Here is a 25,797-nt window from a genome sequence, read left to right as displayed (position 1 = left end):
CTGTTACCAGGGAGGCTGAGGGGCATGAACACTGAAAGCACATGCCATTTAGGAATTCTTCTATTCCTGCTTGTGGCTGGCCTCCTACAGGTAAAGGAGCAGGAAGATCACAGCAACAGCTCCAAGCATTATCTTTGAGTTGGCCTGGCTGTTCCGCAGTAATTGCTCTTGGTATCCCTGACCTCCTGCAGGTGGTCCCTCTCCACAATAATACAGCTGGCAAGGTACAGATTTCCATTAGTTACCAAAAAGGGTGGGGGAACCACCCTCCAAAACTGCTCCATTCCCTGAGCTTGACAGATCCTCTTTACCCACTAACCTCCCTTGTGCTGAAGAAAATCTGGGCAGGTTCCATGTGGGTAATGTAGAGGCCCATCCTCTTCCTCCCCAGGGGCCACAGTAAGACACTAAGTCACTGGGGGCACCTGCATCATATCATGGCCACAAAAGAAAAATGCAACTTTAGAGAAAGTATATAACTAGTAAGCAACCAGGTTCCCAGCTTACTGAGGATGGGCCATTATCATTAATACCACCATGATCTATAATTTTAAAATGTTAATAGTCACTTTTCATTACTTGGCAAAAAACTCTGAAAATCAGCTTGAAAAAGACACACATATTAGCAAAGTATTGTTAAAGATTTATTGCAATAATACAATAAAAATTTAGAAAACATTTGTATAACTCAAACTGGTTTGGAGGTGGAAGAACAATGGGAAATTCCTGCAACACATATCGCAAAAAGAACACTATTCCTTTTAACAACAGTATGCCACAGAATGCGCTTTCCCAAATTAACCCACACACAGATCCTTCAAGGAATCCTGTCCACTATACCCAACACTGACATACTGTTTTTCCCCATAACTTACAGATGTGCAAAACTTCTTAGTTATATTCCATTACAAAAAAAAGTCTTTAACAGACCATTTTAAGCAGCCTATTTGGTGCCTGTGGGCCTTTATTAGTATTACCTTGTTTCAACAAATCATTTTAATATGGAAAACCAAGTTCATGACCAAGTTCTATGGCTTTTGGTTTAAAAAAAAATAACCAGCTTCAGTTTTTTAAAAAGCTGTTTACATATGGTTCTGGCACCTACATAAAAGATTTTAATGAGCAGCAAGGAGAGTAGAAAATTCAGTGGTTGAAATGTATATTTAAGAATATTTACAGGGTAGATCCAGTGCAGAATAATGGAAACCAAAACATTTCAGCAGTGTAAGCCAGTGTGTCAGTGTTCCAAACCACCAATGGGTTTGCTCGCTTAATGCTAAGTAAAGTGCCTCTAGTTGATATAAACAAAACACAACCTTATCAATCCCTCAATTTCCATATCCTTGTAAGTTGTGTTAAATTACTCTAGCTAGGACTTTGTGATGTCTGGATTCTGATCTTTAGCTTCCTTTCACAGTCAGGGCCTCACAGAGGCTTACTCGAGGAAAACCATGACACTGGTGCAGCTCTCCACTGAGGTCCGTCTCTTGCCGCAGGTCCCCAGTCCCAGTCTGGCAACTCTTGAGACTAAGCTCTTCTTTTTGAGGTCTGAAGTGCCTAGACAACTCCTAAGGTCTTCTGGTGTTTGCTTGCTAAGGCCTACCCCAGCCACTCCCCCCGAGCTAGATCGGCATGGAACTGGGCAAGCCTAGTCATCACAGAGCAGACACTGGTAAGAGCCCCCAGCAAACACCTGATTGCTCCCTAAGTGGGAAGTTCAGAGAGTCAGGGGCTTTGGGGCTCCTGGGTAGGCATAAACACCTTTCTTCTGCTACTCTACCCAATACTCTACCAAATACTACATATGCGAATAGCAAAAGCTATATAGCACCTCAGATTTGGAGGCAAAGTATCAACTATAATAATCACAACAAGGAAAGAAGCTAGAGCAGGGCAAACCTGCCAGGTGATTTATCTGAGGTACTGTCATGCTAATCACACTAACAAGATAAGGTAATGCTGCCTGTTAGGAATTTCTCATAGGGTTTCTTTGTTGTAGTTGTTACACAGGACTTTTTCTGAAGTTATTAAAAATAAAAACTACTTACATATTTGTACACAATGCCTCTTTATGATTTCCTTATAAGATTGTCACTAAGAGAATGAGAAGACATATTAGCTGAAAATGACCTCTTGGTGAGGGAAGATTCTTACTGTGGGAGCTTTCCCCACGATAGAGAAGCACAGAAAACTGTAATGATTTGCTCTGCATTTCTGAGCAAAGGTAGTATCCTTAGAACAAAGACCTCTAGGAAACAAACAAGATGGGTGGTTTTCCCTGGAAATGCCTGCCACCAACTAAATCCCTTAGAAAGAAATTGGGATACTGGAAGAGTGACCAGACACCATTTAATTAAGTGGCTTTCAAGCTGTGCCCAGGAAAGCGTTTAGCTTACGTAAAGAACGACCACAATGACCTACTTTGCACTCAGAAAATAATTTGAAAATGCACGTAGTGTGGATGGTAGGAATTCAGTAATATAGGTAAAAATGAACTTATTCTCTTCAGAATACAAGAAAATAGTTTAAAAAACCTCTAAGACATTGTTGCAGCTGATTCCTTCTGTTCATAGATGCGGGGCCTAAAGAAAAAAAAGACCTTAGTTTCTTTGGTGTGCGGGGAGAAGGACCAATGGGAATGTCTGAGGAGCTGCGCTGAACAGCACAGGTGATGTCATTTTTAACTGCCCCTCCCCCACACAAAACACCAACCGTCCCCTGCAAAACCAAAAACCTCGACCTAAAAACTGAATGACCAAATTATAAAGAAATCAAGTTTTCAAACTGCCTGCTGGTTCTCTGCACAAAAAACGATGGTATATAAACAAACTCATATTAAAACAGTTTTTATCTTTCGAGTCCTAATATCAACACTTCCTCGTGATTCAGCCTCAAACGTGACGTGTTCAGCATCAGTCTCATTGTCATGAGGACCTAAGTGGACCTGTGATCAGAGGGGGCCCAAACGAATTTCTGCCTCAACAGAACTGGCCATGTGACTGGTCCTTCTACCAACACAGGTCTGAGTAGATGGACTTCTGACCCCTCTGGTTCTATCATAAGCATGTCAGGCACCACCATTGGCCATGTGACAGAAATGCCTCAAAAAAACCAACAGTTTAACCTCTCTTTGTTTCAGGCACTCATCTTACCTAAAAACAAAGTCTGTTTACTAGAACATAGCAGAACTTTCCCAATGCAGACTTGGCCTGTTTTGGCCCATGCTGGTTAACGGTGTCCAGTGTAAGCTTTGAACCAGGAGGTCACGGAGGCTGCCGCGGAGGAGATCATCCCGCCCGCACTGCTGCTCGCGATGGGCGGGGACACCTGAGTGCTCTGGCTCTGGGAGACTTCCACGGGCTGGGAAGGGATATCACAAAACCGGGGGCTTGGCAAGTTCTCCCAGTCCGTGCCCAGGTCCGTTTCCTCGTCACTTATGTGCTCATCTCCACTCTCGTCTGACTCTCCTGCAGCTCCGGGATCCACGAACTCCATGGACTCCTCCAGGTCTGCTCGCACTTCAAAGGGGCCCGACCTGTGTGCAAACAGTGAGGGGCCTTTTTAAGAGATACAATACATAACAGACAACAGGTGACATAAGACCTGATGGGACGCAAGAGACCCAGAGCTGTCACTGCACTGGCTTCCTAAGTTACCACTGGGCCCACTTTTGGTCTCTAACTAAGGTTTCTTTACCTAAATAACTGCCATCCCAGTAATGAATAAAATCATGATACCATACTTTTTTTTCTATTCTACCTACTTTATTTACGAAAATCTTGATGGAAAAAAACCCCATCCACTGAGACTTTACATGCTGCCCCAAAGTACGATTTCCTTTTTAAAAAAAAACTGCTTATCTATGCATTCCAATGAGACGATTCTGACAAAAACAGTCACTTGATGTACACTCTGGTATGTTAGTCAGTGGAACAAATATGAATGGTATATAAAGAGTCAGTGGAACAAATATGAATGGTATATAAAAGAGAAGTGCACAGATGTTCTCTGCCTTATGGAAGCCCCCAATTATTAAACTGAGGACTAGAAAGAGTGAAATAAATGTCAGGGAAGCATCCTTGGGTAGAGGTCAACAACAGGCTAATGCACACATTTTAAGATACCACATAATTTTCTAGGGTCACATTTGTAGCAGAATGAGATACAACTGTTTAGAAAATATTCATCTGGAAAAGTGCATACACTGTTTATCAGGAGAAAACTATTTTTATTTCCCAAAGGTGCCTCATGACATCCTCATCTCCAAATCAATAACCTTTCTCAGGCCTCAGCCCTGTGAAGGCTCCTGTGTAATGGTGTGCGCAAACCCCACTCAGGCCTCCTGCTGCCTTTTCCCTCGCCCCCGTTCAAGTGCTTGCCAGTTCCTGATTCAGGGAAGCCAGGCTGCACTTCCTCGGAGTGAGCAGTCACTCCGCCCAGCCCTTCCAGGGCACTGCCCTGCAGCCAGCGACAGGATGGGACACAGTGGCTCCAGCAGCATGCAAGATAGGGGCATATGCCTCGGTTCACTTCAGAGTTTCACTAATAACTACTCTGGGAAAAATGACAGAGGTTAGCAAAAATAACAGAAGAAATAAGAAATATCCTAGAATTGTACAGTCTACCAGTTGGGCCTATAGTCCAAAATTCTTGGCCTCCAAAGCACACCACCAGACCTGCACCTTCTGACTCACTTTTTTCTGGGTCAAGTAAGCCTTCATTCTTCCAAGACACTCACTCTATTTCCCAGCTGGAACACAGTAATAATAGTAACTAACATTTCTGTTCCATGCAGTTTCTAGGGCTTTCCAAGTATTAATTAAATTAGAAGATGTGCCACAGGTTTTCCTCTGGTGTTCAGGGAACAATGGACACCAAGAACTCAGACCAGGGGCTCCCCGAGCTTACCAGGCCTCCATCCTGCCCTAAGTCCTTACTTTGCAAGGAGTGAAGGGAGCAAGAACTGGGAGGGGTTTCTCCCCAGTCGAGTCTTCCTTCCCTTGAAACTTCCTCAGACAAGCCAGTAACCACTGAAACTAGTATCTCAGCTCTTGAGTTCCTCTGCTGTTTTCCTAAGAGGTTCTCCTTACAGTTCATTTCTTTTCTCCCTTCCCTTTGTCTTTTACTTGGCAAACAGATCTACTCTAAAGACATCTTTTCAGATTCCTTTCCTTAGCTCCACTCCCAAATGCCCTTCAGCCAGAGCTCTTCGCCTGCCGGCTGGCTGCTAACCTCTCGAACTTGTCTCAGACATCCAGCCAGCCAACCTCAAAACAAAAGCCAGCTTGGGCTCCCTCCTCCCCTCACGCTCCTGCCCGATATCCCACAGGGCAGAGTCCACTTGGCATTAGCAGATGCTCAATTAAGGACTTCACATGAAAGATAAGCTGGGGGATGAGTCCCAGAGAGGCCAGTTGGAAGGCTTTTTAGTTCTAAGGAGTAACCACATTTCTGAGAACCCACAGGGGCAGAGCCATCTCCACCCAGTGACTCTCACCTGTCACCCAGCTTAGAGGCCAAGCCCCTTACCAGGAGTAACCACATTTCTGAGAACCCACAGGGGCAGAGCCATCTCCACCCAGTGACTCTCACCTGTCACCCAGCTTAGAGGCCAAGCCCCTTACCAGCCTACCCCAAACCATACACACATCACAGAGAATTAACCAGCAAAAGAATTAAACCTTTTTTGCCTAATGTCTTTGGGGAGTTAAGATTGAAATCACTCCTCTATTCAGTTTACCTGAGTAACTGGTCTCTAAGCAAAGGCCCTGAAGGCAGAATCCCACTGCTTGGTTATTCCCATCAAGGCAACATGAGGATCATCCTGGCTTTTTAAAAGTCTCTGTTGCAAGAGATAAGGCTTAGAACCTCTCCCCCCGTTTTGAGAGAAATCTTCTGCATCCGTGGGTGTTTTCTTGCCCTTGTCTACCTTGGATTAACACATAGTCTACAGGCACACAACTGATCATCTACATTTGCTCTCTTACAACACTAAACTAAGTTTTCTACCTTTATCTTACATCTACCTACCACTTCAGCATTTTATTAATAATAATAATAATAATAATAATAAAGGGAGAAATGTGGGATCCACATGTAAATCAAGTATAAAAATCAAACGAATATTCATATTTGACCTGATTGTTTATAGTTCATAATGTGTGATCAAAACTGAAAGTTTCTGTGATGACTGCCCTTGCACTGTTCACCATGTAACTTATTCACTATGTAAGAATTTGTTCACCATGTAAGAACTTGTTCGTTATACTTCAGAAGATTGGAGACTGTTGAGAATTAGGCTTGGGGTTGATTAATGATTGTGCATTGAGTCCCCTATACAGAATTTTATTGTTGTTAACAACCATTTGATCAATAAATATAAGATAAGATATGCCCTCTAAAAAAAAAAAAAGGCAAAAGCAATGATCAGATTCCCTGAAGAGTAAGTGATGAACTGATGGACAGTGACTGCATTGGGGTATGGGTGGGGACTTGATAATATGGGTAAATGTAGTAACCACATTGCTTTTCCATGTGAAACCTTCATAAGACTGTGTATCAATCATACCTTAATTTAAAAAAAAAGTCTCTGTTGCAAAATATCTTACTTCAAAAGTGTTATCTAATAGAATATGTAGCAAGAGTGAAGCTAACAATACACTGTGGACTTTGGATGATAATGTGTTAATGTAGGTGCCATCATGGAAAAGATTGACCAGGTAAGAAAAATTAATAGATACTAAGTTCAGGAGGCAATTCCGATGAGAAGGGTAACTGTGTGGCCTGAGAGAGTCTCCCACACAGACTGCTTATTAGATGCAAGGAAGGAAAAATACAGGAATTACACGGTGGAGAAGCTGGAAATCATCTTGAGGGTGATCAAATTACATGACCAGGGAGGGACAGATGGCTCCTATGGGCCTCCAGATGTGGCCCCCAGAAGATGCTCCCACCCAGGCAGGTGTTCCAGCCCAGAGTGCACAACTTGAAACTCACTGCAAGGAAACATCAAACTCCAAATGAAAGTTCCCTTAGACAAGGGAAAACATGTTAATGTCCTAAGAGATGGAAGGCTTAAAAATATTCCAGATTTAACGGAGGTTAAAAAGACACAGCAAATAAATGCAGCACCCAATTCAAGGCTGATCCTGCACCGGGGAGGAAAACTGCTGTCATAAAGGACATTCTCTGGCCAACTGAGAAAATGATGCGTAGACTAATAGAAGTATTGTTGTCAAGGTTAAATTTGCTGATGCTGAAAATTGTACTGTGGTTAATGAAGGGTGCAAGAGCCATCATGTGTGTAACTTAACCTTATAGGGTTCAGGAAAACGTGTGTGTGTGTGCGCATGCACGCATATGCGTATTTATGGAGACATTGCACAAATGATAAAGCAAATGAGGAAAATACAAAGGTGAATCTGAGTAAAGAGTTTATGTGTCTTTGTACTATTTTTATTTTTTTGCAATTTTCTGTAAGTTTGAATTTATTTAAGGACAAAATAATTTATGTTGGGTTTAGGATGAGAGCCTGAAGTTACACTAGCCTCAGTGGAAAAAGGAAGTCCCACCCAGGTTCCATTAATAATATCTCTAAAGCCCAATTTCTGACTGAGGCAAATGTGAAAGATGACCTCTAAAGCTCCACTTCCTGACCTCTGGGTTCACAGCATGAATTCGGACATGCACATGTATGTGTGCTTCAGTCGGATGGAGCCTTCTAGATGGGAAAACTCAATGGCAAGCCCAGAGAAAACTGCAGACCTGCCAAAGAAGTCCATTCTCAGTAGAAGAAAACCACTACCAACACTGGTAGCATGTTTGTCGAAATGGCAAAAACTTTTTTTAATGGCTGAAAACGGGAAGATTTTCCTGAATTGCACTTTATTCTTGACTGAGGTTGAAGATTTTTTTTCACTTGAATACTGACTACTAGCATTTCTTTTCTGTGAACTGCCTACTTGAGTACTTGTCCATTTTTCTATTAGGTTTATCTTACTAATTGGGAAGAGTATAAATAACTTAAGATTTTAATCCACTTGTTTTCGTGTGAAGTTGCAAAACGTTATCTGTTGCCTTTTAACTTTGCTTGTGCTGTCTTTTACCAGAGACATTTAGAGTTTACACAGTACAATGTGTAGCTCCTTTTCTTTTAGTTTTTGGGGTTTGTGGCTTGCTTGGGAATTCTCTCCCCACCCTATGATTATAAAACACTATCTTTTCTCCTAGTTATTTTATAGCTTTTTAAGAATAAGGTATTTTGTGTCATCTGGAATTTATTTCTATATATGGAATGTAGTAAGAATCCGACTCTTTCCCCCATATGAATACCCAACTAGCCTACCACCACTGAGCTATTATCATCTTACTCAACATGCCACCCCTATCATATATTATTACACACACACACATGCCAGGGCCTCCTCTGGACTCTATTCTCTTCCTCTGATTGCGCCACCTACATGCATGCTAACAGCACCCTGTTTTAATTACCTTTACACTATGTTTTAGAAGGGGCAAAGCCCATCTCTTATTATTCTGTTTCAAAATTTCCTTGCAGATTGTGCTTCTAGTTGAGCTTTAGAATCAGCTTGTTTGTCAAAGTTCTATGAAATATTTTTTGAAATTCTGATCAGGTTTCCTTATGGAGAGAAGCAGCTGTTTTACAATACTGAGCCTTTGCTGCCTAGAAAACCCTAGGCAGCAAAGGCTCAGTATCACATTGCTCTGGAGGCCTCAGTGAAGGCAGCTTCTTATTTCTCTTGGATATCCAGTTCAACATAATGTCTGCAATAATGTCAACTTAGTTTCTTTCTTATATAAATACTCCCTACTTCTTTCTAAATAAAATTCCAGGCCTCCAGAGCAATACTGAGCCTTCGCTGCCTAGAAAACTGCAAAGGTCTTCACTGCTTCAGACCTTGTTTCTTTCATTCAGCCCCACACCTCATACAGTGCCTGGAAGACATTCGAGAAATACATGTTCAATAATTTTTGTTAAAGTTTCATATTTTTTTAATATAGGTTTGCATGTTTTGTTAGGATTATTCCTATATAATTTAGAGTTTTTGTTGCTATGGTAAAAGAAACCCTTTTTTTCCATTATATGTTATGACTAGTTGTTAACATGTTAAGAAAGCAATGGCTTTTAGTTTGTTGATCTTGTATTGGGTCACCATACTTAACTATTATTTCTAATAGCTTCTTATTTCTCTTGGCTATCCAGTTCAATAGTCAATAATGTCTGCAATGCCAACTTAGTTTCTATCCTTCTAATATAAATACTCCTTACTTCTTTCTAAATAAAGTTCCAGGCCTTCAGAGCAATGTTAGCATAGCAGTGATAGGAGGCACTTTTCTTTTTCCTGACTGTAGAGAAATGCTTCTATTACATATCTATGCAAGTAACATGTCATTAAGTATATAGATTTTGTATAGGTTTGTGGCAGATATCTTTTATTGATCATCTATTTTTACTTTGCTAATAGTTTTAATTATTACTGAGATCTACTCATTACTTTTCTGGCATCTGTCAGGTTGAGTTGATGTATTTTCTTCTTTAACCTGTTAATGTGATGGAATGCTGTGCATCAGTTAAAAGCACGGGTGTCTACTGCTTTGTGGAATTAGCCAGACGTGTGCTGGACCTTGGCTCCACCACTCTTTCTGGCTCTCTGCCCATGGGCATGAGTGACCAGACTACAACGCAAAGAATAATAGTCTTACCTATGATTTAATGCACATAAAGTAGCTGGTCCAGTGTCAATAAATATTCATTCATTCTTATTAAAGATAAATTTCCTAATGTTGAACCCTTTACAAATAAGGTACAGAAAGGATGGCTAGCACACCCACAGAAATCAACCACTAAAACCAGAATGGGTTTCCAAAAGGTTTCTGTGGCTCATGAACTAACGAATGGGATTGGAGTAAGGGCCATGAACTTCCTTAAAAATGGCAGAAAATTCTGGGCACACATGCAGTTTCCTGGAGAGAGTTCACAGCTTTTTCCAAAGGGGTCTATGTCCCAAAAAAAGTTAACTACTGTTTTAAGGGTGTGCGTGTGTGAGAGAGAGAGAGAGAAACACAAGACAGCGGTTACGGGCAGATCACTGGGGGAAGTTCACTGCATGAGTCACCCAGGCAATGGAGGGGATCCCCTCTGAGCTGCGTTCCAGTGTCGAAGCAAATGAATAACAGGATGGGGAGTCCCAAAAGAACTTTCCTACCTCTTATTTTTCTTTGTTCTCTTTCCAAAGTACAAAGACATTAACCAGGTCAAGTCTGCAGAAATGCACAGACGGCCCGCTAAGAGCAAGGACCAAAAGCAGCACCCAGAGCAGGGGTGTGCAGATGGCACCAAAGACAGGCCTCACCTGCATCACGCTTTTGTGAGCTGAGAGACTAAAATGATCCCATAGACCAGACCTGGTTGGTCTCTTTTGTTACTGACTCCCATTTTTAAGCTAATGGATTTTAAACTAGTTCATCTCATAAACTTCTAATAAACCCTTTATCTCCAACAAACGGAGGCCAGATGACTCAGTGACAAAAGGGAACTGTGAAGACCTGTTAGGATGGAAAGGAATGAGCAGGCACAGAAGAATATGAACAAGAAATGGAGTAGACACTAGGCTACACTAGAGAAGAAATAGACACAGATTCAAAGAGGTGGCTTTTGGTCTTCAGAGACAGAACAGAAAGCCCTATTCCAGGAACACTGAGTTCTTCTACTCTACTTTAGGTATAAAAAAGGTTTGATATTAACTTTCTCTGAGAAATGATTACACAAGAACATTTATTTCTGTACCACCATGCATTGTTTTTGTCCATTTTGGAGAGAGTAGGGGTGGGAGTAGGCTATGCTCTGCAAACACTTATGACAACTCTACTTAATAAAGCAGTCATAATAGCACTAGTTGGAGGAAAGCAACCTTCTTACCTGCCTAGGTGTTCAGAGTTCGGACTGACCAGGTACATCAGATTCCTGAGGGTATGCAGTGGTTGTAATTGATCTAAGTTTACATGCTAGAAAAGGCAAAAAATCAATTAATATTTTTAATAACGTAACAAGTAAGAAATTAGCTCAGCATACTTTGCATACCTGGGAAAAGCATAAGTAAAGAATATTTGCATTCAGTTTCTTCACTGCTCGAGTAAATTTCTGTCTGCTGAGATTTTCCCCACAAAATTCACTGTAAAACACAATTTGTAACATTGTATTTTTGGAGGAAATTCTAAATTAAAATGTTCATTTTGAATAGTATGCTTTATATATAGTTCAGGATAAAACATATCCCTCATCTTTCTTCTCTCTCAATAAATTAACAGAAGCTTTCTAAGACTGAACGACTGCCGTCATTGGGAGCACATCCATACCCCAATAACAAGTACAAATGCACATACTGTCTAAGCAAGTGATTCCACTTCTGAAAGCTTATTCTACACAAATACTTGCACACTAATTAAATGTATTTAGAAGATTAATCCTTTAAGTATAAATAGGGGACTAGAAAGATCTTGGCACATTTATATAAAAGAAACTTTGCAACTGTCCACTTTGTGCAGAATGGCAGCAGAGGGCTCACAGTGGTCCCACATGACCTGCAGCCTCTTTCCCTAGCAACCCACACAGCTGGCTCCCTCCTCCCTCAGGTTTACATGTGATCACACACCTGCCTAAACACAGCCAGCCCTTCCCTGCCTTCACATTCCCCTCTCACTCTGCTTTAACCTTCTCCACAGGGAGAACTATGTCAGCCCCACCCTGCAGGTTTATTACTGTCCCTCCATTAGAATGTAAAAGCCAGGAGAGCAGGATTCTGTTTTGATCACACTGTATCCCCCTCAGTGCCTAGAACAGTACCTGGCACACACATAAGTGCTTGATAAGTATTTGTTAATAAAACTTAAAAAGGTGCAAAACACCTTAGTACAGAATGGTAACTTTTGTGCTTAAAAGTCGGGGGTGGTGGTGGTAATAATATATATTTATATTGACTTGAAAAGCAAAGGTAACTAGAGGTGGATAGGAAGCTCTTAGTAGGAACTGGGTAAACTGCAGATCTTTATATTTTTTTTGAATTTTAAGCCACGTTTTTTATTTTAAAAAATAATACAAAATCCAAATGTTATAATTTACCCAGTTCTTATACATGAGCATACCCTCTGAATATTCTGGTTTTTCTTTCAATTTTTTTCAAGTGGGAGATTTTCTGTGGTCTTCTCAAAGACTTCACGTGCAATTTTAAGATAATGAAACAAATTTACACATTAGGCTATTGAAATGAATCTCAACATTTCACAGTCAGACCTTTTCTGTCTTGGTAATACTTAAATTCTTCTTTTCGAGTTAATTAGAATAAATAAGAACATAACAGGAAGATGAGTGATCCATGACAAAGATGACATCACCCCCTTCAACTACTTGCCTGTTGCAAAGTTTTTTGGGAAGATTTATGTCCAGTATATGAGACAAGATGTTGACCAGCTGAGTCGCGTAGCACAACGCAGCACTGATTGTGTAGGCAGGGTTATTATGCTCCATGTCTGAAGTATAAAAATGACAACCATACACTAAACTTTAATTTCAACAAAAACAATGAACCTAGACTTTATCATTTGTAATTTTATCATTACATTATTGATGGTTATATTTTACTTCTTACTAATCAAAAGACCATGGCCAGACAATAATGTTTCATCATTGTGGTTTCTGCTGAGTGGAATGAAACCTAAGCAATTGGGCCCAAACAGGCCAAGCATTAATGAAATTAAAGTCTAAACTGCTTGGACCCAGTAATGTATTATTTATGAGAAAAATTACTATCCAACTTAAATGTTACCTCCTTAGAGAGGCCTCCCACGGTACTCTATGGAAAAGTATTTCTCTGCTACGAGACCCATTCCATGATGGTGCGGATCGGTCCACAGCACCCAGTCTATGGTGCCTCTGATCATTACTTATTAGTTGATTCCTGCCCTCTCCACAGAAAAGCAAAGGGCTACACCTATCTGGGTGACATCACCTTTGCATCACCAGCACTGTGCATGACAGACAGCACATATATACTAAATATTTGCTGAACAACTAAATGAACACTCCTCCAACAAAAAGAAGCTCTAGGGATTTTAAAGGGTTTTTCTATTGGGCTATTTCCATCTCTATTGAGGACTGCTAAAACAAGCTCTTTACAAAGTTAGAAACTATAAAAATGGGACTCAATGGGCTAAATACACTTCTTTAAACAGTGAGGTTTTTTCATATAAATAAAGCTATTACTGATCCCCAAAGGGTGACATATCTAAAAATATGTTTTTAGCCCATCCACTGATGTATAAACAAGATGTGGTACATCCATACAATGAATTATTATGCAGTCATAAAAAGAATGAAATGCTGATACATGCTGTAATGTGGATGAACCATGAAGGCAATTTGCTAAGTGAAAAGAGCCAGATACAAAAGGCCATGTAGCATGACCCTGTGTACATGAAATACTGAGAACTGACACATCTGTAAGGACATAAGGCAGGTAGTGGTTGCCGAGGGCTGGGAGGAAGGGGGAAGTGACTGTTTCATGCCCTCGAGCTTCCATTTGGGGTGATGAGAAGTTTTGGAACTTGAGAGAGGTGATGGTTGCACAATGCTGTGAATGTAGTAAATGCTGCTGAATTGTTCACTTTAAAACTATTCATTTTGTTATGTAAATTTTACCTTAACTAAAGAAAAAACATATATACACACATATAAAAAGCTTTCAGAGACTCTTTGTTTCTCACCAGGCCCCTGTGTGGTTTTCTTCTCCTCCACCCAGCTGTAGTAGGCAGAGTAGTCCCCATTGCTGGGAAGGCTGATCCAAGGCCCTGTAATGCTAATGCTCGTGTCCCCATTGTGATCATCACAGACCCATCTCCCCGAGAGGTAAGTCGTCCTCCGGGCCTCTGCGAGCTTGCTCACGGTGCTGGAGGTCATGGCACTGTCACTCTCTGAAGAAACATCAGCGGGATCTCTAAAAACCAGAAGATCATACAGATTTCAGGGGACTGGGCTTTCAAGAACATGTAACATACTTGCCAGGAATCCAGAACACTGAAAAGATGCACTCAAGGACAGGAATTTAACAGGAACATACAGAGAGAAGTACTTCTGTCAGAGGTGGAGATCAAACTAGCTGTGGCACAGAAGCCCACACCATGAGCTCAGGCCTCAAGTTTTAGGTTCTCAAACTATTTGATCTCAAGACCTCTTTACATACGTAAAATTTTCTGAGGCCCCCAAAAGAGCTTTTGTGTATGGGGGTTAGACCTATTGATTATTTACTGTATTAGAAATCTGAGAGAAATTAAGGTTTTTATTTTTTAAAAAAACTAGTTAACCCTTGAGCAATACAGGAGGTTTTAAGGGCACTGATCCCACATGTAATCAAAAATCTATATAACTTTTGACACTCCAAAGACTTTACTACTGATAGCCTACTTACTGTTCTCTGGAAGCCTTACCAATAATATAAACAGGTAGGTAAACATGTACTTTGTATGCTGTACGTATTATATACTGTATTCTTACAATAAGGTAAGTTAAAGAAAATGTCTTTTCAAATTTTTGAGACAAATCTCCAAAAGGCTTCCCAATATATTTACTGGAAAAAAAAAAAAACCATTATGAAGTGGACCTGCATGGTTCAAACCCAAGTTGTTCAAGGGTCAACTGTATGTGTTAACATAGCCTATTTTAATGAAAAAAATCTGTATTTTCAAAATGAGAAAATTAGTGGAGTTTGTTGACCAGCTGAGTTGCAGAGCACAATGCAAAAATCAAGGTTTTCGAAAACCTCTTTTCATACCCAAGTCTTTCAGTTGTTCTTCCAAGTAAAAACTGAGTCCCTTAAAAAAAAACAACCAGTTCCACTTGCCACTCACTCAAGTGCTTTTTTGGAGTTGCCATGGCACTCCTGTGTGGCGCACAACTGCTTTTCACGTACCTCCCACTTCCTCATACAGTGCATTAAAAAGATATGTACACAACGGTCAAGGCAGTAACATTTAGATAAAATTAGTAGTTTCTACTGCTTCACCTGGAACACTCTTAATGTGAAACTATGTATGATAAATTTTATTCTTACAATAAAGTATGTTAAAGAAAATGCCTTTTTAAGCTGCAGGCACCTGGTGGAATACAATGACTCTCTCACTACAGTTTGGGGGTCACTGCCTTGGAATCTATCAAGGCACCAGAGGTTTTAGCCACTGTGGCTTTTGAGTCACCAGTGCAAATGTCAATACAGTGAAAAAGGAAAATAAAGTGTTAGTGATTATAAAAATAGTTTTGACTGCACAGACCCCATGAAAGGGTCTCAAGGACCTAATGAGGTCCTCGAACTACACTTTGAGAACTGCTGGCCTACAGAGTGGAATGGGAATGAGAAGCCACAGCAGGTACAAACGCACAGTGGGAAGAACACAATATGTCAGAGGAGTGGAGATGATCAGTGCAGTTAGATTCAGGACACACAAGGGAAGTGCCCAGAGATGGAGTAAGTAGGAAATGGGCAGACAGGGAAGGGCCTTCTGTGCTGCACTAAGTTTAGATTCTCTTTTCTTCACCAGTGGTTCCCAATCCTTTTCTGTTCTGCCACAATGTACTCCTAAGATAACTCCTCCTGGCTGCCACAGAGAAGATTAGGGACGAGGGCACCATGGCCAATTCTAAGCTGTACCTCTATTTCTTCCTTCTTTCACTTGAGGAAGTTTGAGAAATGTCAATGAACAAGACTTATTTAGGAATAACTTAAAAATATCGGCTGAAAAAATTAACAGTATATAATAATATACACTAATAAAATATTTTAAAAGCACAGGTATAGAAGAAAAAGGTTTTCCTCCATGTTTTTCCTCTGCTACTTTCTATCCAGTTGTCAATCTCCTTAGTCTCTCAAAATCTGAAGAAGTGTCTTAACCTTTGTTTACTTAGTGTCTTTTAATATTGAGAGCTTGGCCCATCAGAATTTACTTTGGCAGAATGTTTCTGTTTTGTCAGCTTTTTTTTCTTTACACCAATTTTTGGATAATCCAACTTTCTGCCATTGATCCAAAATGCCACATTAGGGTCTATTTCTGAACTTTCTATTCTGCTGTATTTTGAATTTGCCTTTTAATTTTTATATTTGCCAACTACTGCTAATGAGAAGTTATTCTGTAAGAGTCAGAAGCAAGTTTTCAAGACAGAAGCAGTAGTCAAACTTTTGGGCTTTTAGGAAGCTAATTCTGGCAACAGACAAATAACTCACTGAAGCTGAGGTAGCAAAGAACAGTAATAGTCCTAACTAGCAACAGGCCACTGACTGCCCAATTCTAGGGAAAGCTGCAGAAAGTGAGAGCAATGAGAAGAGACAGGAAATCCTCAACTGGAACAGCCTGATGGTAGTGAGAAAGCAAATGAAAATCTTCAGTAGTAGGTTCCAAACCTGGATAATCATTAGCATTATTGGGGGAAGTTTTAAAAATAAATAAATAAAAGTATTAGAAGGAAGTTGGGAGTGTGAACTCTAGAACCTGTATTTTTCAAAAGTTCCTGAATGGTCCTGATGAACAGCCTGATGGGTAACTACTGTCTTGCCCATCCCACTGACTCCTGAGGGTATCTGTGGCACTACAGCCTAAGATGAAGTTGCAGTAACCAGTGCTTGACAGCAGCTAGTTACCGAGAAAAGGCAGAAACAACATGTTATTCCCGCCAAGTAAGAGACAGTGAACACCAGTGTTTTCTTCCATTTTAGCTCATGACTTCTCTGTAAAGTAGGCATTTATTACCCCCATCTAAGAGACAAGGAAATTAGACTTTGAGGTTCAAGAACCTGCGTCAGAGCACATAACTAATAAACAGCCCAACTGGGATGGCAGCCAACACCAGCCATCAGATGGTTCTGCATCAGCAGTGTGAGTCAGCAGCTCCTCTGGAAGCTCTGTGAGTGCACATGCCTCGGCTCCACTTCTCGGGAGGGCAACCGCCCTCCACCTTGACTACCTCCCCAATTTTGTTCAGTGTACACTGTTTGCTGAAGCAGATAAGACTAAAGTTTCATTACCAGGAAAACCAGTGACCCCTGAATGAGGCCCAATAAATGACATATTGACATATTTGACAAACACTTAATCTTTGGAACTTGATCTATTCCTGGAGTCAAAAGACATGCTTATTGTACCTCACACCAGTCTTTACTTCCTCAATGGGAAAAATGACAGAGGTGAGCTCTAATATATGCGATCGCCGAAGATTTGCCAGACGCTCATAATGACTTCTTAGGTCAATGTTTTTTTTTTCTACCAGGTCACCAAGCCTGCGATTGTGCCTCTGAATCTTCTCCTTTTTCTCTTGATGCCGTTGTGCTCGAGTGTAAAGCTTCTGATTCTTTTCCTTGGTTTTGAGAAGGCCTTCAGAATCTAAAAGAAATAAATCACACCCAATAATTATCCCTACAAATAGTGCCTGGATACTGCAGAACCCCGCCCAACAAGCCTGAGTGTTTTCCTGCAGGTCTCAACTGAAAGCAAAACCTCTATAAAATTAACTGGGAAATGTTCACTAAGGGAAACTGAGAGTTCAGTTCAAGCAGATATTACACACAAAGCAAAGGGGACCACCATTCAAATGACTGGATCTCCACTTAAAATCATCTTTAGTGAGAACCACTCAATGACTATTCTATCATTTTAAGTTTAGCCCAGGAAGTATCTGACTTCCTTACAGTAAGCACTAAAGAACAGCCACACTGGGCAGAAAAGATATCTAATTCAAGTTTGAAAAACTTACTGGCTATCTGATTTTCATCAGAACCTCTTGAGTTTGCCTTGGGCTACATTCAGATAACCCTGGAATAAGCTCATGGCAGGCGTTCATGCAGAAAAAATATAGACCGAGAGCCCTGCAGAGATAGTGGACAGCAGTCCCCGGCAGGTGAAACCACCTACCCGGCCAGCTCCTGTTCTACATCAGCATTTAAAGTCCTGCAAAGGCAACAAAAGCCTGGTCACACAACCAAGAAAGGAGACAGACACTCACCCTGCCTGATTTATGTCCTTCTTATGGAGGAGCTCCTTTTAGGTTCTGGATAAAAAGACCTGCTAGCTGTGCTAGGTTGTAGCTAGACTTCTCTAAAACAGCAAAAAGCTGTAAAATCTGATACCTAGGAACAACTAAGGAGGCTCAAACAAGTTCAATATCAAGCTACTTTTCCAGGAAAGCCTCGATACATTTTAAGCTAGTTTCCTACTTGATTATTTTGGTTTTCAACTGCCTAAATCAATCCCTTGATGGTCAGTTCCACAAGGTGTCCTATCCTATAGTTCCTTAAATATAAGGCTTTCTTTTCATTTTCACTATCACAACCTATTAACTCTCACCCAAATTGCGTAGCTCTGGCTTGGCCACACCACACCCTCTTTTACTGTCTCAGTAAACTGCAGCCAACACTCAGCATTTCTGCACTGCCAGCCAATCAAATACAAACCAAACTCCTCAGCCTCCAGGTCACCTCCAAACTGGTGTTTATCCCACAGTTCCTTCTGCACACTCTTCACTCTAGCCTCTCTCAATTACTAGATACTTCAATTCCTTTTCACAAGGTGGAATTACTTAAAGAAATGCATGATGGATGGATACTGAGCCAGTCCTCATCCCCTAAATATCTCATCTCCATCTTGTTGCTCATATCAGTGTCTCTCCAGGAATGCTATTTGCTTCTATTCTGCAAATGTCCACATTTTACTTACTCAGCAAAGCACCCCCCCAACCATCCATAATCACTCCCCAGACCTCTTGCTCCTTGCAAGTCTGTGGTATTGTGCATGTACCTCACCTATAGCACATAACTTAGTTCTTTATACCAGGTCCAACTGAAGTCGTCTCCTGACTAGAATATAACAAGCATGTAATAAATGTCTGATAGATGGTCCTCTTTGACTGAGGACTACAGAACTAAGTGTTCTGTTGCAGGCATAAGGTCTCTTGTAGTTTTATTTCTCTTAGATGCATCTCCTTACTATGCCCGTTCAATGTGACTGTCCTAAAAGTCTCTGAAAGGGGAACCCTCCTACACTGTTGGTGGGAATGTAAATTAATTCAACCGTTGTGGAAAGCAGTATGGAGGTTCCTCAAAAACCTAAAAATAGAAATACCATTTGAACCAGGAACTCCACTCCTAGGAATTTAGCCCTAGAAAACAATATCCCTGATTTGAAAAGACATATGCACCCATTTATCACAGCACTATTTACAATAGCCAAGATGCGGAAGCAACTGAAGTGTTCATCAATAAATGAATGGATAAAGAAAATACAGTACACACACACAATGGAATATTATTCAGCCATAAAAAAAAAAAGAAATCCTATCATTTGTAAAAACATGGATGGAGCTAGAGGGTGTTATGCTCAGTGAAATAAGCCAGGTGGAGAAAGACAAGTACCAAAAGACTTCACTCATTTGTAGAGTATAACAACAAAGCAAAACTGAAGGAACAAAATAGTAGCAGACTCACAGACTCCAAGAAGGGACTAGCTGTTACCAAAGGGGAGTGGTTGGAGAGGATGGGTGGAGGGCAAAGGGGATTAAGAGACACTATAATTGGCACTCACAATATAGTTAGGTCATGGGGAAGGCAGTACAGCACAGAGAAAGCAAGTAACGACTATAGCATCTTACTATGCTGATAGATGGTGACTGCAATGGGGGTGTGTGAGGACTTGATAATATGGGTAAATGTTGAAACCACAATGGTGTTCATGTGAAACCTTCATTAAAATTGTGTATCAATGATACTTTAATAAAAAAAAGTTAAGTCTCTGGTCCTGTCATACACTTACTTTTCAGCAAGCTCATGTATTTGCATGATCTCTACTGGGCACTTTACAAGTGCTCAAATAATCTGTCTAGCCATGACCCTGTGCTATGGTGGACAGTTTCCAACTTAGTTTCATGGCCCTCAGAGGAGGCAGGAACTCATCACTAGTGCAGAATAGGAACTCAGAGTTTAGTCTCTCCTCTCCATGCCCTCTCCCCCAACCATGAAAACACTTTCCTTTAAATGCTATTTCTATAACGTACCCTTGCTTGTTTGGGTATGTAACTGACTGTTGCACAGTTCAATTCAACCATGAAATTTCATACAACCCAACTTCCTATCTATGCTGTATAATGTATCTGCATTATTTTGTATCAGGACACATTAAATCAAAAGATTCTGGAGAAATATTCATCTGCTCTACAGTTTATAATTTATGCCCTTTTCTGAATATATGTGGTATTACAACATCAAAGTTAAAAAATATATTAGTATCTATTAGGTACCAAGCTTTTAACCTGTGGACTTCAGTCCATGCATAGCTTCTGGAATAGATTAATTCCCTTAAAATTGCTTGCAAAATTTTCTGAGTCTCATTATAGGATGGCAACTACTTTGCATTTATGTTCTAAAGTGCTTCTCAATCCTGGCAGGTCACGAGAACCACCCAGAGTAGGGCTATTTAAGTGTGGCCAATGAATCTGGGCCCATTATTAAACCTTTACCAGTCAGACAAGAGAAGCCTCAGAAATAACAGAGTTAAGGTTAGAAACTTTTTTCTCTGTCAAGGCAACCTGACATTGCCATTGCATCCGAGTGTGCAAACATTTTTCTAGTAAATAATTTTATTGTATCTTATGAAAGTATCAGTATCAGTTTATGACAGATTAGAAATCAAAGAGAAAAAAACTGGTCTTTTACTAGAGACAGTTTAAGAAACACTGACCCAGCACTCACACATGGCATTTTAATTTCCTAAATCCAGGGTGGGTCCCAGGATTCTCTATATTTTAAAAAGTCACTAGATGACTCTCATGATTTGGTGGGGACAGAAACCACTGTTACAGGGCCCACTGCTTTAGAATCATACCTTCTTTTCTGCATGGTTCCTTTTTTTGGGGGGTTAGGAATGTGTTAAAATTTGAGTTGATTAAAGTTTTAAGCCTGCTCCTCAGAGAAACACACAAGAGCACAGTAAATTCAGCAATTTCAGGAGGTTCACAAGCTGTGTGGTACCAGATGCCTGGTGTGAACATGACAGGACAGGGAAAGAGGGTGAGCCAGTGTTACGTAACGAGTCCCTACACTGCTATCAGACAGGGCCTTTGGAGAATGTATGCCAAATGCAGTGGGTAATCAGTTGTCTGCAGTTCTGAGCACCTTTTCATCATGCCACCCTGCTTCATTAGCTTATTAAAACCTGTGCAACATTACATGAGTATTTTATTAGGCCAAACATTTTCAAAGGAAGCTTTTACACTATTATAACTACTATAAAATACTTGCTTCTGAAAGCAAAAAGTAGACAAGAAAGGGATTCACAAGGTGTGATGACTCATTCTGAACTTCAAACATTGATCTTCAAAAATATAAGGAGCATTTCTGAGGATGCAGGATTTCTAAGAGGACTCAAATTTTCATAGCCACCCAGGATAAAATATGAAGTATACAAACACAGTGTAAGAATAATACAGATTAAAAGTATGTGTGAGACTTACGAAGGAAGAAAAAGTCAGGATATTGTGCTTCTGGCATGAACTAATTGTTATTATAACTGAGTACCAAATAAGACAGACTCTGAGCTATGGCGAATGGGAAACATACATTCCTTAACTTTTTAAATTGAGAAAGTAGTTTATTTAAAGGTCATTATATCTGTGTGTGTGTGTGTGTGTGTGTGTGTGTGTGTGTGTGTGTGTGTGTGTGTGTTTCAAATATATAGGGGGAAAAAAAACCCTTATACAAATGTTTTACAAGGCGAGGAAGACAAGCAGTAAATTTTTTAGTCACTATGGCCCCCCAACCCTCCTCTCTTCCTCTGTCTCTCTAGTTTATTAATTCCACAAATTCCACACAAGCCCCTTATGAGCTGGAAGAAGGGGAGCAAATTACTTACTTTTCTTCATTTCTTCATTTCCTTTATATATTGTTTGTTTCAACTGTTCAATCCTCATCTTGCAGGACATTATTTTCCATCTCTTAAAAAAAGTATGCAATAAATATCACAAACCATCTCTAATGGTTAATATGATTATCTACCTAGGATCACCACTTATTTTGAGGTAAATCTTAAAAACATAATGAAAAGACCAATATAATTATATTTATGAATATACTGCTTTTGAAACTGTGGTGAATTACAAAGAAAAAAATGTTACTCATTTTAATATCAACTACTAGGAAATTAAGAGAGAAGAAAAATCCATCTAGTTCTTCCAAGTGTCAAAAAGCACAGAGAAAAATGTTGAAGGCTATTTTCTTAACCTGCTCTGTCCAATATATAACTACTTGTCACATGTGGCTATTTAAAGGTCAATTAAAATTATGTAATATTTTAAAACTTCAGTTTCTGCTCACACTAGCCACATGTCAAGTGTTCAACACCACATGGCTAAACGTCCACCACACTGATCAGTGTAAATATAGAACATCTGCATCACCACAGGAGGCTCTATGGATGCACTGCTCTAACTCTTCATGCGAGTTGCTGAGGAGACTATTAACATCATATTATCTTACTGATATGATAAGCAAATATTGCTTGCAAAATAATAAAAACTACAAAACAGAAGTTTTTCTTTAAAAGTGTCTAATTCATGTACGATTTCTTGAAAACCTCATAAAACTATATAAAACATGAAACTGCCTTCTTATATTACCAGGATTTAGGTGCAACATCCCCCAACATGAATAAAAGATCAGAAAAATATGATCTAGTAGGTTGCTTAAAAGTATGATTATCCATTCTATAATGCCTCCATACATGTGGATCATTACAAACTTAAAACAATGCTCAAATACTTATGGTGTTTAACACTTGTCTGAGTAGTCTGATGGCATGAGATACAAAACATTACAGGGATGCTCCAGTGGGGTACACTCTAACCTCTGCAATGGGGGGACAGAGACATTTGCTAATAGATTCACGGGGACTGATGGATTCAGGAATCAATTGGCTCAGCAATGAAACATCTTCACTTTTAAAATATATTAGTCTTTAAGAATTGATACTGAAGTTTCTGATAGAAAAACTACATTTTGTAAAGGGAATTTAGAAAAATGGGGATAGGATTCCTTATAACTAGTCTTCTATGATCTTTCTGCATACAATATATTTCATTTCTGTAACATTCACAGCATAAGCAAAATTCATTTATACCACATACAAGTATTAATTAAAAATTATGAATGATGTTTATTGTGAAAAATATTAAATGTCACAGAAGAAAAAAGAAAGTGATTGTTTTCCTGACTTCCTCCCATTCTTTAGTTGGAATCTCAAAGTCTGATACGTATCTTTTCAGATTTTTTAGAGTATGAATTTAAATCACATATATAAATGGAGTCAATACTTTACCCTAGCCTTCTTTTTGCTTGCTTTTTCATTAAAAAATATCATTCTATATCAACACATAATCATGTTCTTTTTTAACAGCTGAACAGTATCATAATTATCTCACCCTGATTGATGAACATACAGATTATTTATATATTAACTTTACTATCAGTGCTGCAGACAATCAGCTTCTTTATCCATAAATCTCTACATTCTTGTGCATTTTCTTAGAAGGAAAATTGCTGGACATACCACATGTACATTAAAAAGAACAAAACAAAACAAAAAAACCAACAAACCACCACCAAACTGTCCCCCAAATAAATATATCAATGTATACTCCCACCAACAGTGAATAAAAATTAAAATTAAACTCTCTTTATTTGCACATGTACTGATTTTTTCCCCAGTACATGTTCATTTTGCTTAAGGTCTTTAAATGTAGAACTTAAGCTTTTATGTACTCTGTCAAATGGTTTTCCTTCCTAGCTTCTAAATGTCTGCTCACATCCAGATTACATTAATACAGATTTTCTTATAATATTTTTATTAATTTACTTCTCATATTTAATCATTAATCTACCTAGAGTGTGTGTTTATGATGAGTAAACTTTTTCAGAAAGGATAGCTCATTATTCTTGTATTTCTATGTCAAATACCAGACTTCACAATTATCCTTTATGATGATTTATTCCATAATCATATGTCAATACCTGTTTTGGTATCTAGATGAAATATTTGAGAAGCCCATACTACAAATATATTCAAACAGAGGACTGTCAAAACAATGATCAAAAATAAATTTAAAGTCAAAATGATTTTTTAAGTTCTACCAACTTAAAAACATGTAACTTCAAGTACAAAGAATATTAAATACTTCTAATAGCTTACCAACTGATCTGTTATTCGTTTTCCTTCCATAGCTTTTAACACTCTGTATGGAAAAGAGACAGTAATAAATTTTGTGGAGTTCAAAAATGTAAAATCAACAACTTTAACAAATAAGTTCTTAAAAGACTAGGAACAAGTGCTGGTGAGGATACAGAGAAAGGGGAACCCTCCTACACTGCTGGTGGGAATGTTAAGCAAGTTCAACCATTGTGGAAAGCAGTATAGAGGTTCCTCAAAAAACTGAAAATAGAAATACCATTTGACCGGGAATTCCACTCCTAGGAATTTACCCAAAGAATACAAGTTCTCAGATTCAAAAAGACATATGCACCCCTGTGTTTATCGCAGCACTATTTACAATAGCCAAGATATGGAAGCAACCTAAGTGTCCATCAGTAGATGAATGGATAAAGATGTGGTACATATACACAATGGAATACTATTCAGCCATAAGAAAGAAACAAATCCTACCATTTGCAACAACATGGATGAAGCTAGATGGTGTTATGCTCAGTGAAATAAGTCAGACAGAGAAAGACAAATACCAAATGATTTCCCTCATTTGTGGAATGTAACAACGAAGCAAAACCAAAGGAACGAAATAGCAGCAGACTCACTGACTCCAAGAAGGGACTAATGGTTACCAAAAGGGAGGGGTATGGGAGGGCAGGTGGAGAGGGAGGGAGAAGGAGATTGAGAGGTATCATGATGGGTGCACATGGCATGTGTGGGGTCATGGGGAAGACAGTGTAGCTCAGAGAAGACAAATAGGGACTCTGTGGCATCTTACTACACTGACAGACAGTGACTGCAATGGGGTATGGGGGTGACTCGATAATAAGGGTGAGTGTAATAACCACATTGTTTTTCTTGTGAAACCTTCCTAAGAGTATACATCAACGATACCTTAGTAAAAAAAAAAAAAGATAAGTTCTTAGAAATGGCTGGAAATATCAAAGTGGGGCTTAAGCATTTAAAAAATGTTTTCCAAGTTCCCTGTTTTCTGCAATTTTTTCTCACCATCTTTCTTTTGAATTTTTAATACTGACCAGAGCCTTTCTATAAATGTTCACAATAAACTTCCATAACTGCCATAGCCCTTGTCCTCAGTCATAATCGGTAATTTCCATCAGTCATCCTTAATAATGATAGTTAAAAGATAATTCATTATCTAAAATGCTATGATCGGTTCCCAAAGAAATGGTGCGAGCTAGCATCTGCAAAAATCTGTTCTGTGGGATGAAGCGTTCTGTGGAAAAAAATAAAAGTTTATGTGACCAAGTAAGTTAGATAAATGACTTAGTTAAATAAATCCAAGGAGGTCGCAGGGGGGCCATCAGGTGAGAAATTGGGGATCAACAGAGGTGAGGCTTAGAACCTCACCCCCCCTGTTTTGAGAGAAATCTTCTGCATCCGTGGATGTTTTGTTGCCCTTGTCTAGCTTGGATTAATACTTAGTCTATAGGCACACACCTGATCATCTACATTTGCCCTCTTACAGCACTAAAT

The 25,797-nt window shown here is 39.5% G+C and overlaps 1 protein-coding gene across 3 annotated transcripts in view; it reads right to left on the bottom strand.

The window, feature by feature from the left end:
* Nucleotides 1-630: 630 nt before the first annotated feature.
* Nucleotides 631-25,797, bottom strand: part of ATG14 (autophagy related 14) — a 38,551-nt gene continuing 13,384 nt past the window's right edge. For 2 of the 3 annotated variants that reach the window (XM_036918545.2, XM_036918560.2), the window contains exons 3-10: nucleotides 24,289-24,331; nucleotides 21,958-22,039; nucleotides 17,205-17,442; nucleotides 13,783-14,012; nucleotides 12,432-12,549; nucleotides 11,105-11,195; nucleotides 10,943-11,028; nucleotides 631-3,535 (exon numbers count right to left, since the gene is read on the bottom strand). In XM_036918545.2, coding sequence (XP_036774440.2) covers nucleotides 3,229-3,535; nucleotides 10,943-11,028; nucleotides 11,105-11,195; nucleotides 12,432-12,549; nucleotides 13,783-14,012; nucleotides 17,205-17,442; nucleotides 21,958-22,039; nucleotides 24,289-24,331 — 1,195 coding nt within the window. In that variant the 3' untranslated portion in view covers nucleotides 631-3,228. The remainder of the gene's footprint in view (nucleotides 3,536-10,942; nucleotides 11,029-11,104; nucleotides 11,196-12,431; nucleotides 12,550-13,782; nucleotides 14,013-17,204; nucleotides 17,443-21,957; nucleotides 22,040-24,288; nucleotides 24,332-25,797) is intronic. The other variant, XR_005031404.2, reaches the window with a different exon arrangement.

This window comes from Manis pentadactyla, chromosome 11 (genome assembly GCF_030020395.1).
Source record: "Manis pentadactyla isolate mManPen7 chromosome 11, mManPen7.hap1, whole genome shotgun sequence".
Classification (NCBI taxonomy): Eukaryota; Metazoa; Chordata; class Mammalia; order Pholidota; family Manidae; genus Manis; species Manis pentadactyla.
The sequence above is the reverse complement of the archived record's forward strand: the minus strand, read 5'-3'. Positions and strand labels throughout refer to the sequence as shown.